The sequence below is a fragment of the Oryctolagus cuniculus genome, chromosome 3, assembly GCF_964237555.1.
Source record: "Oryctolagus cuniculus chromosome 3, mOryCun1.1, whole genome shotgun sequence".
In the NCBI taxonomy this organism is placed as follows: domain Eukaryota; kingdom Metazoa; phylum Chordata; class Mammalia; order Lagomorpha; family Leporidae; genus Oryctolagus; species Oryctolagus cuniculus.
Window position 1 is genome coordinate 25909239 of NC_091434.1, and position 13386 is coordinate 25922624.

The 13386-nt window shown below is 36.3% G+C and overlaps 1 protein-coding gene across 8 annotated transcripts in view; it reads right to left on the minus strand.

Moving 5' to 3' along the window:
• Positions 1-13386, minus strand: part of SPAG16 (sperm associated antigen 16) — a 1190570-nt gene that overhangs the window by 986014 nt on the left and 191170 nt on the right. For all 8 annotated transcript variants that reach the window (XR_007920574.2, XR_011387124.1, XR_011387125.1 and 5 more), the window contains one exon: positions 10306-10433. Coding sequence is in view for 5 of the 8 variants with exons in the window: in XM_051849131.2 (XP_051705091.2) it covers positions 10306-10433 (128 nt within the window). In the remaining 3 variants the exon portion in view is untranslated. The remainder of the gene's footprint in view (positions 1-10305; positions 10434-13386) is intronic.

Consider the following 13386-nt stretch of genomic DNA (forward strand, 5'->3'; position numbering starts at 1 on the left):
CAAAAATCTAAAAATAGTCCTACCATACCACCTGGCCATCCTAAATCTGGGAATTTAGACAAGGGAAATGAAATCAGCAAATAAAAGAGTTATCTGCACCCACATGTTTATTGCACCTCAGTTCACAATATCTAAGACATGGAATCAACCTAAATGCCCGTCAATGGAAGACTGTATAAAGAAATTATAGGATATGTACTCTATGGAATACTACACAGCAGTAAGAAAAAATGAAATTTGGTCATTTGCAACAAAATGGAGGCATCTGGAAAACATCATACTTAGCAAAATAAGTCAGTCCCAAATCGACAAATACCATATGTTCTCCCTGCTGTGATAACTAACAGAGCACCCAACAGGAAATTAACACTTTGAGAAGCAAAGACTTGAACACCTCTTGTCTTGACTGTCAAGAAACATTTTTTTTCTTTTCTCTTCTTCATACAATTTGTTGAACTCTTTATATAACATAAAGTTAATAATAAGTGTTTAAAGTCAATTGAAAATAGAGCTCAGTAAAAAATAAGAGAGGGAAGAAGAAGTTTTTAACTACAAAGCTATATAGTTCTATATACAATCCTATGGACTTACATCTAAGGGTACAGTTTAAAAACTTGCCATGGGAGCCCAAATCCATTAAGCTGGATAGTAAAAATTCCATCTTCACCGGTTTGAGGCCCAGCTGCTCCACTTCCAATCCAGCTCTCTGCTAGTCCTGGGAAAGCAGTAGAAGATGGCCCAAGCCCTTGGCCCTGCACCTGCATGGGAAACCTGGAAGAAAGCTCCTGGCTCCTGGCTCCTGGCTTCAGATAAACTTGGCTCTGGCTGTTGCCCAACTGGTGAGTGAACCTGTGGATCTAAGATCTCTCTGCCTCTCCTTTTCTCTCTGTTTAACTCTGACTTTCAAATAAATAAATAAATAAATCTTTTTTTAAAATGCCATCTTAAGCATTAAAGTGATCATATTAACTGTTAAATTGATAATATAGATAGCATAAAGTGTAAGGGATCATATAAATAAGATCAAGGGTCTGGTAAGAATAATAGATAGAATTAAAAAAGATGAAATGTTCCAACATAGGAAGCAGTCCACACAGCAGACTCATAGAATGATAGTTGTTCTAACCAGTATTCTGACCTCAGAATCAGCCCTTAAGGCATTTGGGTCTGGCTGAAAATCCCAAGAGAGCATTTCAGGCATGGAAAGCCAAGACACTATTGTTGGGAGCCACTGTGCTGGTTTCCCTGTATAGGCCTTTGTTTAGATTAACCTTCAACTGTGTTCCTGTAAGGAGGATTCACTAGAAAATTTCATTTGTACAGCTCACTGATATGGTTAGCACTTGGCCATATGGCTTCAGTGCTCTCTTTCTTGTACCTTGATAAGCACATCTGGTAGCTGTAAGACCTCGCTATAACTCCCTTGGTCAAATTGATACTGATTCCTGTGAAATTATTCCTTTGAACTATGTTGTAAGATGACCCCTGCTTGCCCTCGACTGTTACAATCCTTGCCTTGTACTATATAAGCTACCTCTTTCTCCAATAAAGTGAGACCTTGATCAGAATATTGTCTTGGTCTCCCTTCTTGTGTCTGGTTTGTCTCTCCATTCAGGTCTGTCCTCCTCGTGTCCCAGTTGATTACCCTGCAGGCCAGGATACACTGTGGAAAAAAAAAATGTCCTACATGACAGATCTCTGTGAGTGAGACTCCAGTGGAAAGAAGTGGTCATCAAAGAAGAAAGTACTTTTCTTTGAAGGGATGAGAGAACTTCCACTTTGCTTTTGGCCTTGTTTAAATCTGATGGAGATTGTTGATTCAAAAGGCTTCCAAATCATTGGCAGCTCATGTAAAGAGCCTCAAGTGATCACTGACGTCATACATAAGAATGTTAATTGTTAAATTAAAACAGGAGTCACTGTGCACTTACTTCCAACACAGGACCTCTGTCCTTAGTGAGTTGTACTATGAGAATTAACTGTAAAACTTGTTCTCAAACAGTTTTTTCTTATATTTTGTGTATGTGTATGTGTGTGTGTGCAAATTGTTGAAAACTTTACTTAGTATAGAGTTGGTCTTCTGTGTATAAAGTTAATTGAAAATCAATCTTAATGGAGAATGGGACTGGAAATGGGAGAGGGAGGAGAAGGTGAGATGGGAGTATGGGTGGGAGGACAGTTATGGTGGGAAGAACCACTATATTTCTAAAGTTCTACTTAGGAAATCTGTACTTAATAAAAGGTTTATTTGGGAAAAAAAACTATCTTGGATTATTGAAATAGTTCCCAACTAGTCTCAGTATATATAATTAACTCCTACATCAGTCTAATTTTCACACAACATTCAGAGAAACTTGTCTTTATGTAAGTCAAACCATGTAAATCTTCTGCTCAGATAAAATTCAACGTCTTTACTATGACTTACATGACCCTAATTAATATAACCTTTGGTGCTCAAATTCTAAGGGTATTTTCTCCTCTTCTTCTCCAAGTTCATTTACTCTGCTTTCTACTAACCCCTTGATGTTTCTGGAACACCTTGGACATGCTCCAACCTCAACACCATCACATTTGCTGCTCCCTCTGAGTCTAATATCTTCCTAGATTTCAGCATGTCTCATTTTCTCACATATTTCAGGTTTGCATCATGTCAACTTCTTAGAAAAGCCCTGGCCACAAAATATAGGATGTTAGTCTATGGAATTAAAGCCAGATACATGCTGGGGAGCTCTACAGGCAACAGATAACTCACAGATCTATTTTCCTTCTGTTAAGTAGGTCACAGATTTCAGAATCTTTGATTCTATGGTTTTCTTCTGAAAAAGATCTTTTTATTTGTTTTGAAAGTAAAAATTACATAAAAAGAGGGGGTAGAAAGAGAGAGAGAGAGTATCTTCCATCCACTGGTCACACTGCAGAGGGCCGCAACAACGAGCATATAGCCAGGCTGAAAACAGGAGCCAGGAGATTCATCATCTGGGTCTCTCAAACAGGTGCCATTAGCCCAAACACTTGTGCCATGCTCCACTGCTTATCCCAGAAATTAGTGGGGAGCTGGATCAGAAGTGGAGCAGCCAGGACACAAACCAATGCTCATGTGGGCTGCTGCCAGTGCGGGAGGCAGCTTTACCCACTAAAGCACAATGCCAGCCTCTGGTTCTAGCTGAGAGCAGAGAATCCAATTGCATGTCTTAAGAGTCAGGCCTATGGTAATATAAACTGCCTTTGTTAATTATCACTAAAATGAACAAACCCACTGCTTCAGACTATGACATAAAATCTTCCAAAAATTCATAGCAGTGGAAATGGGAATGGTGAACATCCACAGGTCCCTGTCACACATAAACTAGAGGAATGCCAACATTCTATATTCTTTTTTTCAGAGAATATTTTAAAAAAAATTTTTTTTTTTTTGACAGGCAGAGTGGACAGTGAGAGAGAGAGACAGAGAGAGAAAGGTCTTCCTTTGCCGCTGGTTCACCCTCCAATGGCCGCCGCTGCAGCCGGCGCACCGCGCTGATCCTGGCAGGAGCCAGGAGCCAGGTGCTTTTCCTGGTCTCCCATGGGGTGCAGGGCCCAAGCACCTGGGCCATCCTCCACTGCACTCCCTGGCCATAGCAGAGAGCTGGCCTGGAAGAGGGGCAACCGGGACAGAATCCGGCGCCCCAACCGGGACTAGAACCCGGTGTGCCGGCGCCGCAAGGTGGAGGATTAGCCTATTGAGCCACGGCGCCGGCTCGAATATTTTAAAATTTATGATGCCATATGCCTACTGAATTCTATAAAGAAAATAAAGTAGAATTATGAAATTGAATTCATGATTAGAGGAGTAAAAGTAAAATATAAGTTACATTTTTTCAGTTACCACCTCTGAGGAGATTATATGTGAGCTAAGAAGCGCAGGAATAAGCCAGACTTGCAAAATTACATAAGGTAAAATTACAAGTACAAGAAAGAGCTAGTTTAAAGACTTTGGAATAGAAGTAAGTGTGGTTGGTATGCTGAACAGTGAGAAGACTGGTGAGAGTACTGGGCAAGGAGGGGCATATGACCAAAGAAGTAGACAGGTGCCTCATCTTGCAGAGCTTGGTAGATCATTGGAAGAAGTTTGGGTTTTATTTTAATTTTATTATTTTAATTTTATTTGAAGGCACAAAGAGACAGAAAGACACACATAGAAGGAGAAAGGTCTTTCATCTGCTGGTTTACTTCTGAAATGTCTGCACCAGCCTGGCCTGGGCCAGACTGAAGATGAGAACAAGAATACCGAACTCAGTCTGAATCTCCTATGTGAATAGCAAGGACACAAATACTTAAGCCATCACCTGCTTCTTCCCCAGGTGCACAATAGAAGAAAGTGGGAATAGAAAGTGGAGTTGGGACTTGAACACAGCTACCCCAATGTGGGCTATAGACATCACATGTGCAATCTTAACTACTGTGCCAAACTCCCACCCCATATTTTATTTTAAACAAAGGGAAGGAATTATTGAATTTAAAGCAGGGATTCTTATGATCTGACTTAGATCTTTACTTTTAATTTAAAACATTATAACAAATAAGTATTGTACATATTTATAGCATACAATGTCATGTTCGGGTTTATATATATATCTATATATATTGTATAATGTCTAATCAAATATTCAAAGTAAATATATTTATGTCTTCAAACATTTAGCATTTCTTTATAATGAAAGCATCTCAAATCCTGTCTTCTATTTTGGTTTGTTTATTTTTTCAGAGAAATAAACAGTGCATTAACATTTTCAATAACCCTGATGTGCAATAAAACCCTAGAACTTCTTATTTCTAATTAGCTCTAACCTAGTATTCATTAATCAACCCTCCGCAATCTCATCTTCCCCACTACCTCACCAGCCTCTGATGATCACCATTATACATTTAAATTCTGAGATCATCTTTTATTTTTTAGACTCTACATGTGAGTTAGATCATACAATACTTATCTTTCTGCTCTTGGTTTGTTTCACTTATCATAATGACCTTCAGTTCCATCCATGTTGTTGCAAAAGAAAAGAATTTATTCTTTTTTATGGCTGAATAGTATTTCATTATGTATTTTGGTCACATTTCATTCATCAGTGGATGGAAAGTTTGGTTGTTGGTATTGTGTTACCATCAACATGGGAATGCAGATGTCTCTTCAACAGGCCATTTCATTCCCCTTGGAAAAAGAGCCAGTAGGGGCCAGTGCCCTGGCACAGTAGGTAAAGCAGCTGCCTGCAGTGCCGGCATCCCATATGGGCGCCAGTCCAAGTCCCAGCTGCTTCACTTCTGATCCATTCCTATGCTAACTGCTAATTGTTAACTGGGAAAGCAGCAGAAGATGGCTTAAGTGCTTGGGTCCCTGCACCCATGTGGGAGACCCAGAAGAAGCTTGTGGCTCCCGGCTTCAGATTCACCCAGCTCAGTCTGTTGCAGCCATTTGAGGAGTGAACCAGTGGATGGAAGATCTCTCTCTCTGTGTTTGCCTCTGTCTCTCTGTAACTCTTCCTTTCAAATAAATAAGTAAATCTTTAAAAAAAAAAAACCCTATATCTATTTTTAAAAAGAAATATACCCAGTAGTGAGATTGCTGGATCAAATTGTAGCTCTATGTTAATTTTCTGAGTCATGTTCTTACTGATTTGTACATGTCTGTACTACTTCACGTTCCCATCATCAGTGTGCAAGGGTACCTACCACACATTCACAGCAATACTTGTTATTTTTGTATTGTGCTAGTAGCCAATTTAACAAGTGAAATATCATCTCACTGTAGGTTTGATTCACATTTCCCTGAAGATTAGTGTCATTGAGCATTTTCTTCATGGACCTGTTGGTCTTTTTTATGTCTTCCCTTCAGAAATGTCTGTTTAGACTTACAGTCCATATTCAAAATTGGATTATTTGGGTTTTTTTGCTGTTGAGTTGGTTACATTCTTTATTTAGCTGAGATATTAACCTCTGGTCAGATGTATAGTTTTCAAATATTTTTTCTCATTCTATATGATATCTTTTCACTCTGTTGCTTCCTTTTTAAAAACAACTGTTTGGCTACTGTGAAGAAAGTGAATCATTGTAGGGTAAGGTAGAGTAAATTAATAGGCTTATGAAATGTGAAATAACAAAAAAAATACAGATAAAGAGAAGTAAAACAAATTTGAATGTAGCCTGGAAGAGGGACTAATCAGACTTTCTGATAAATTTAATGCAAGATTGCTGGATGAGAGGATGAAGAATCAAAATCATTCTGAGGTTTTTAGCTTGACTCAATACACAGTTTGGCACTTTTACAAAAATGGATAAGTTGAAGACATGACCATATTTCCCTAGGGGAACACAAAAGCTCTTTTTTGAATGTGATAATTTTGAAAAGTCTGTTGGATGTTCAAGCTCCGGGGTAGAGCTATCATGATATAAAGAGGATTCAAACCTGAGAAGGGAAGGGGCCCCCTGAGGAAAGGAAGATGGTGCAAAGAGGTAGCTGGGAGGCTGAGTCTAGGGGCAGCGTGCCAACCAGAACTTTGGCCAAGGAGGAGAAGCGCAGTAAAGATGACATGAGGGATGAGCCTGGATGAGCCTGGGAGTCAGCAAGAAAACCAGGATTGAATGAAAAACTGCAGTGAGGAGGGGAAAAGCACAAGTAGTTGGTTGCATTGACTGCAGCTTATGCCATGAAGAAAACAGGGGAATAACCAGCTGTGGTGGACAGGGGACAAGCTGACTGACTGACAAGAATAGTCTCAGAGGAGGGGAAAGGTAGGCAACCTCTCCAGGAGAGGGCGTAAGAGCAGGTGGAGGCTGTCACTTCAGTCAGCACTTCGCAAACTGCTTTAGTGAAAAAATAAGCAGAGTATCAGGAAATAGCAATGGGTTCATGGGGGAGTTCTCTAGAAAAGAAAGGAAGTTTTGCTTTTTAAGCCATGGGAGTAACTGAAGGACAGTTCCTAGGCTAGTGAGAACCATCCTGTAAGGGTAGCAGAAAGACATTCACCTAAATCAGAGCTTAAAAACTCTATAATCTAATTTAAAATCCTTCTGCTTCTTTGACCTATGAAATTGCACTCCATAAAAATGCAAATTAGTAAGACATTAAGAATTTTTAAAATTATCTGGATTTTAATACTCATTTATTTTACTATGACCTTGTTAGAAAAACACAGTAAAATTATATTTTGATAAATCTGTTATTTTCAGAGAAAGAACATATAATTAGCTAATTCTACATTTAATATAACTTAATTAATTATTTTACTATTTAAGTTTAAAGTAATTATCCTAGGGCTTGCTTATCAGAGGAAAAAGAAAGGGGATTTGGGCCTAAATCATAGGTCATAGAATTGCATATTACTGATAAAACTGTATCCCCAAGTGTAAAAATAGATTATTCCCTCAGCCATTTTCCTTTAAAATAATGTGTGATTTATTCCGTATTTTATGGTTTGCCTTCAGTAACCCAATCTGATACAAATTCCTTATCTATCATTCCCAAAGTATTTGAGTCATGTAAGAGTGTGTGTGTGTGTGTGTGTGTGTGTATGAGAGAGAGAAAGGGGAAAGAGATGCATAATATCTGTCTTACATCATAAAGTCAAAGGGTACATAAAGCAGGTGAATACTGGCACTTAGAGATACTTAGTAAAACACTATTATCACTATTACAGATGATATTATTTTCATTATCATTGTTACTACTGTTAGTGTTATCTGAGCAAGAGAGAGAGAGAGAGAGAGAGAGAGAAACAGATCTATCAATTGATTCACTCCCCAAATGTTTGCATCATCCATGGCCAGACTAGGTAAGTGCCTAGAATTAATCTGGGTCTCCCAACATGGTGGCAAGGACCCAACTACTTGAGCCATCAACTGCTGCCTCTAAGAATACACATTAGCAGGAAGTTTGAATTGGAAGCAGAGCTTCAGAGTCAGGATTTAAACCCAGGCACTCTGACATGGGATATGGACATCTAAGTGGTATCTTATCAGCTATGCCAAAAGCCTACACCAATATTTATGAAGTAAGGAAACTATGCACCATGGCTGAATAACTTGCTTTCCAGTATGGTAGCTGACAATCAAGCAAAAATAAATAAATATGCACGGTTACATAATGAAAACTGCTTCTTTCCTTAAAAAAGCTTATCATTGAGTCAATAAACATTTTAATACAATATATTAAGTATGTGTATATGTGCACATGTGAGGAATCTGATTTTAAAAATAAAGAGTATATGAAAATTTTGAGACATTTAGAATTTTATTGAGTTTGATATTATTCCTACTTACAGATTGGCAGTAGAGAATGAGAACACAGAGAAAAAAGTAGTAGAATAAAATGGGTGGGAGAGATATAAACACATGGAAAAGATGAAACAGTGGTATAAGGAGACAAATTGGAAATGAAGTAGACTGGCAAAAAAAAAAAAAAAAAAAAAAGCCCAGGTAAATGAATTGTCCCAAAGTCACAACTTAACCTTCTTTTGAGGCATGTTGCACTGAAAGATTGGTGATTATTATTTTGTGATTATTATATGTCATTTTTCTAATGCTTAACTCATAACACTAGACTCTTTTCTCTTAATGGGCTAACTAGTAAGGAATATGACAGAGAAATTATTCCCTGGGTTTCAGTAGTAGTTATCAGGGCAGCTGTCATTCCAAAGGCTGGAAATAAATTAAGCTAAAATCCAGATTTTGCCTTTGTCCGAGAGACAATGGCTTTATTCTTTCTCTTCTCCACATTGTTAACTTTACAGAAGCATTTCCTTTGACCTCCACTTAATTGTTGAATTGACCAATACTTCCCATTCTTTGGAAAACACCACAGCTCTCCAATCATGCCCAAGTAGATTAGCACAGATTACTCCCACCAGCCACAGCCCACAAATAACAAAGTCAGAGGAATTTTTTCCTGAACATCTTAATAAATCATCTGTGTTTGCTATTGTAATATGAATAAAAACTAAGATGGTTAAATTTAAGTATGATAAACATAACTGCTGTCAATGAAAGTGAAATTAATTTCATAAAAGTTGGGGGATCATGTTCCATATGTCCAAAGTTCTTACTTCTGATTAAAGCAATCAAAAATGAAAATTATAGATGATGCATTATTGGCATAGCTTATGCAAGAAATATGGTGTAGAATTTCACAGACACTCAAAGTTATAGTTCTACATTAAAATATTGGAATACGAAAGTACTTGTACTTATTTGAAATCATTTTTAATGTTCCCTGACAGGTTTTTTCAATTCATTAACTTATTGATCTTGGTCCTAACAGATAAGATAATATCTGCTATGTTCTTAAGTTCTTAAGGCAATATTCTTGCTACCAGAAATAATCAAACAAATTTGATTTAGAAGTATAGTAAACAAAAAATATATTCATCAAGAGCCAACGACCTCCTACACATTTAAAATTTAGTCACTACAAGTAAAATATATGTAAATTTTAGTGGTTAATATGTATTCTGAGATATTTGTATAATATTAGTACCATACAATATCAGTAATAGAATAACATTATGAGCAATTTTAGAATGTTTGCTGCATATTTTTGTGTGCATTATAGACTTCTTGACAATTACATAGAATTGTATATTACCTGATATAAGAAAAATTACTTACCTAAATTATAATTAAAATGATATATTCATGATTATCAATAAATGCTGATCATTTACCAAAATTTTAATGAGTTATAGTATTTACATGTACATATTCCCTAAAGAAATGCTTTTCTCACATTTTAATTAATGTAATATAAATTTTATGATTGTTTAATAAACTTTCCATGAACATAAATTTGGATACTCATAAAATAATGTATTCTAATAAATGCCAAATAACAACAAGTTTTTTCTTCAAACAGATGTGATTATTGTTCATGAAATTATGGTTATATAAAACAAACTAATGGAAATAACTGGTTAATGAAAAAATGTACATTGGTAAAGTTGGTAAGTAAAATAAACAATGAAATGCATAGTTGATGAGATGCTAGTTTTAAAATAATCCTGGAAACCTCTCTATAAATGATTTGTACAATATTTTAGGCCACAACTCCAATCTCTTCCATAAAATACACACAATAGTGCATTAGTCTGTACTGCCACCAAGTGCCTAAACCAATTAATTTTAAGCAGCAGCTATAAGCAGATTATTTCACCGACCTAAGTAGTTATTTGCTAACAGGCTAAGAGCAAACTACTTCAACCATGATAGTCTATAAGAACATCACAATTTAGACATGACAATAAAATCCCAAAGGCATTAATAAAACATCAAAAATCCTACCGGCTCACTGGAAGTTCGTGAAGTCTAAAAATGTTATTCAGCTTGTAGTTAAATTTTGCTGGACAAAGATTTTCTTTATATAAATTCAGGTTTGGTTCTGGTTGTATATCCATGGGAAATTCTGAATCCTGGAGAATAAAATAAAGCAAGGGCTCTGTGTTAAATATCCAAATCATTGTCCCTGCAGATACTCTGCTTCATTTACATTAAATTGCAATATAAATATTATTATTAGTTTTTCCCAGGGCTTACCTTAAATCCCTCATTTCTTATTTTCATTTGGCAAAGTATTTGAAAAAGAAAATTTTAAATAATGTGCATATCTCTTTTCTACAATCAATTTCATGATACACATCATGATATACATCAAAAATTATCTGAAAACACTCCATTTCTGAATTCCAATGAAGTATAATAATAACATTTTTGTATTATTGGTCAATTGTCCTTTTTCAATAAACTTTCCACCCCAACAGTACTATCAGTAAAGCCTATAATAATTCTTATACACTGTTTGTTCTCTATAAATGTGATACTAAAAATGCTTTCACTGAGTAACATAATAACATATTGTAACCAATTAATTATGGTTTTCTTCCTTAAAGCCAAAAACACAGGACAAATGTAAAGGCATTTACTGAAGGTAAAAGATATTTGTCATAATAATCCTTTTAAATCATATACTTTAGAATCTACATCTGCTGTATGTTGATCATGTCACCTGTTTCCCCACCAAGCAAACTACCTAAAGATTAAAGATGACTTTAAGTCCATAAAAAATAGCCTTTCTACAGTGGAAAAAAGACATGCTAGGAACAGGCACTCAATACTTAATGACAAATATCTTAACTGCTTAATTTTACAAAGGTAAAAGGAAGCAATCCATCTACTGCAACTAACGTTTTAAACTTGCTCTTAGAGTATTTTACTAAACTTTGTTTTAAATCTTTGTCAAACAAATAGATACGAATTGTATACTCTTATAGTGTTAAAGATTTTATGAGTATTTACAAATTTCCTTAATATGAGTGAAGCTGAACATCTTTTCATTCTATTATTGTTTACTGCTCTTGCCTATTTTCCTACAGGACTATGATATTTTTACTTTTTAATTAGTTAGTTGAGCTTTAGACTATAATATAAATTAAAAATATGTTATCTTGAAGTAAAAATTAAATTGCTATTAGAAACATAGAGGCATATCTATACTCATTCATTTATTCAAAAAATACTAAAAGTTATTCTTAAGTGTTGAAACTTAACTGAAAAGTGATTGCTGTTAAATATGAGTGGGAATAAGAGAGGGAAGAGATGTGCAATTTGGGACATGCTCAAGCTGACTTGCCCAAACGGTAGAGTTAGAAACATACCAGAGGATTCCAATTCAATCCCATCAAGGTGGCATGTACCAATGCCATCTCACTAGTCCCAATGATCAATTTCTGTTCACAATTGATCATAATGATAGGACTAAGAGTCAAAGGAATCACAAAAACAAGACTAGTATCTGAAAATACTAACCGATAGAATGAAAAAGGGAGAGAACGATCTAACATGGGAAGTGAGATACACAGCAGACCCATAGAATGGCAGATGTCCTAAATAGCACTCTGGCCTCAGAATCAGGCATGTGGATCCAGCTGAAAAGCCCATGAGAGTATTTCAGGCATGGAAAGCCAGGACACTCTGGCAAACAAAAAAAAAAAATGACCTAAATGAAAGATCTCCACGAGTGAGATCCCAGTGGAAACAACAGGTCATCAAAGAAGGAGGTACCTTTCTCTGAAGGGAGGAGAGAACTTCCACTTTAACTACGACCCTGTCAGAATAAGATCGAAGTCAGCGAACTCAAGAGGCTTCCTTGGCAACTCATGACAAGAGCCTAGGGTGATTACTGATGCCATAAACAAGAGTGTCAATTTGTTAAGTCAACAACAGGAGTCACTGTGCACTTACTCCTCATGTAGAATCTCTGTCCTTAATGTGCTGTACATTGTGATTTAATGCTATAACTAGTACTCAAACAGTATTTTTCACTTTGTGTTTCTATGTGGGTGCAAACTGTTAAAACCTTTACTTAATATATGCTAAACTGACCTTCTGTATATAAAGATAATTGAAAATGAATCTTGATGTGAATGGGAGGGGAGAGGGAGCGGGAAAGGGGAGGGTGGCAGGTGGGAAGGAAGTTATGGGGGGGAAGCCATTGTAATCCATAAGCTGTACTTTGGAAATTTATATTCATTAAATAAAAGTTAAAAAAATACTAATAAGTGTTATTTTATTCAAAATCTTATTCTAGATATATAGAATCCATTCATGAACCAAACAAAAAGTCTTGCTTTGTAGAGATTACATTCCAAAGTATTCATAAATTTATTCTTGGTGTTGGAAAAAGATAAAGTCCAATTCTATAAGTGAAATAGTATTTCATGCTCTCTTTTTACAAACTTATTGAAAAGCAGAGCAACACACACATACACGGGTGGGGGAAGAGAGATCTTTCAACTGCTAATTCACCATCCCTCTATTTTTCCTTTTCCATTGTATTACTTCATTTTCACATAAATTACTCTATTCAGGAAAAATATTAATGTCACCTTTCATTTAACATTCAGCTATTTTTGTATTTCTTAAAATTATCAATGCTATGAATAGTTTTCTGTTGATAACTCTGAACATTATTTCTTTCTTTTTAAAGATTATTTATTTTAAAGGCAGAGTTACAGAGAGGCAGAGACAGAGGTAGAGAGAGAGAAATAGAGGTCTTCCATCTGTTGGTTCACTCCCCAAATGGCCGCAACCATAGGAGCCAGGAGCTTCCTCCTGGTATCCCACGTGGGTGCAGGGGCCCAAGGACTTGGGCCATCTTCTACTGCTTTCCCAGGCCATAGCAGAGAGCTGGATCAGAAGTAAAGCAGCTGGGACTCAAACCAGCACCCATATGGGATGCCAGCACTGCAAGTGGCAGCTTCACCTGCTATACCACAGCGCTGGCCCCTGAACATTATTTCTTAAAAGCACTGTTCTAAATAGGAAATAATTTACGTAAAATAAATATGACAAAAACACGGTAACTCT